The sequence below is a fragment of the Camelina sativa genome, chromosome 14 (genome assembly GCF_000633955.1).
Source record: "Camelina sativa cultivar DH55 chromosome 14, Cs, whole genome shotgun sequence".
NCBI lineage: Eukaryota > Viridiplantae > Streptophyta > Magnoliopsida > Brassicales > Brassicaceae > Camelina > Camelina sativa.
In genome coordinates, this window is record NC_025698.1 from 7,377,917 (window position 1) to 7,378,743 (window position 827).

Genomic DNA, 827 nt, shown 5'->3' on the forward strand with positions numbered 1-827 from the left:
TCCAAGGTACGTGGCCTGTACAAGGGAGAAGTCTATATCAAAAGAATCCCGGAATCTTTTAGAGAGGAATTGGTCTACCGTACCCTCCTGGCAAATTATGCAGCGACAAGCAATGTGAAGAAAGCAGAAGAAGTTTTCAGCAAAATGAAGGACTTGGGATTCCCTCTGTCAACATTTGCTTGTGATCAGATGCTTATTCTTTACAAGAGGGTCAACAAGAAGAAAATAGCCGATGTTATATTGCTGATGGAAAAGGAAAATCTGAAGCCGAGTCTTAACACATACAAAATCCTTATTGATACCGCAAATAACATAACTGGTATGGAACAAATTGTGGAGACAATGAAAAGTGAAGGTGTTGAGCTTGACCTTCGTGCACAATCTATCATTGCAAGAAACTATGCATCAGCTGGGCTTAAAGACAAGGCTGAGAAAATGCTGAAAGAGATGGAAGGTGAAAGCTTGGAGGAAAATCGTTATGTGTGCAAGGATTTGCTTTCCGTCTATGGCTCTCTCCAGAGGGCGGATGAGGTGGCCAGAATTTGGAAGATCTGTGAAGAGAAACCCCGTTACCAGGAGTCCCTTGCTGCGATTTTGGCTTTTGGAAAGATCGATAAAGTCAAAGAAGCGGAGGCGGTTTTTGAGAAGATATTGAAGATGGGCCATAGAGTTTCTTCTAATTTTTACTCCGTCCTCTTGAAGGTTTACGTTGATCACAAGATGGTCTCAAAGGGTAAGGATCTTGTTAAGCAGATGTCAGACAGTGGGTGCAATATTGGGGCCTTAACATGGGATGCAGTGATTAAGCTCTATGTGGAAGCTGGGGA

At 42.8% G+C, this 827-nt stretch overlaps 1 protein-coding gene across 1 annotated transcript in view; it reads left to right on the forward strand.

Annotated features, from left to right (window-relative positions):
* LOC104740239 (pentatricopeptide repeat-containing protein At1g15480, mitochondrial-like) overlaps positions 1–827 on the forward strand; it is a 10,728-nt gene that overhangs the window by 8,149 nt on the left and 1,752 nt on the right. Inside the window, exon 5 of the mRNA XM_010460784.2 lies at positions 7–549. Coding sequence (XP_010459086.1) covers positions 7–549 — 543 coding nt within the window. The remainder of the gene's footprint in view (positions 1–6; positions 550–827) is intronic.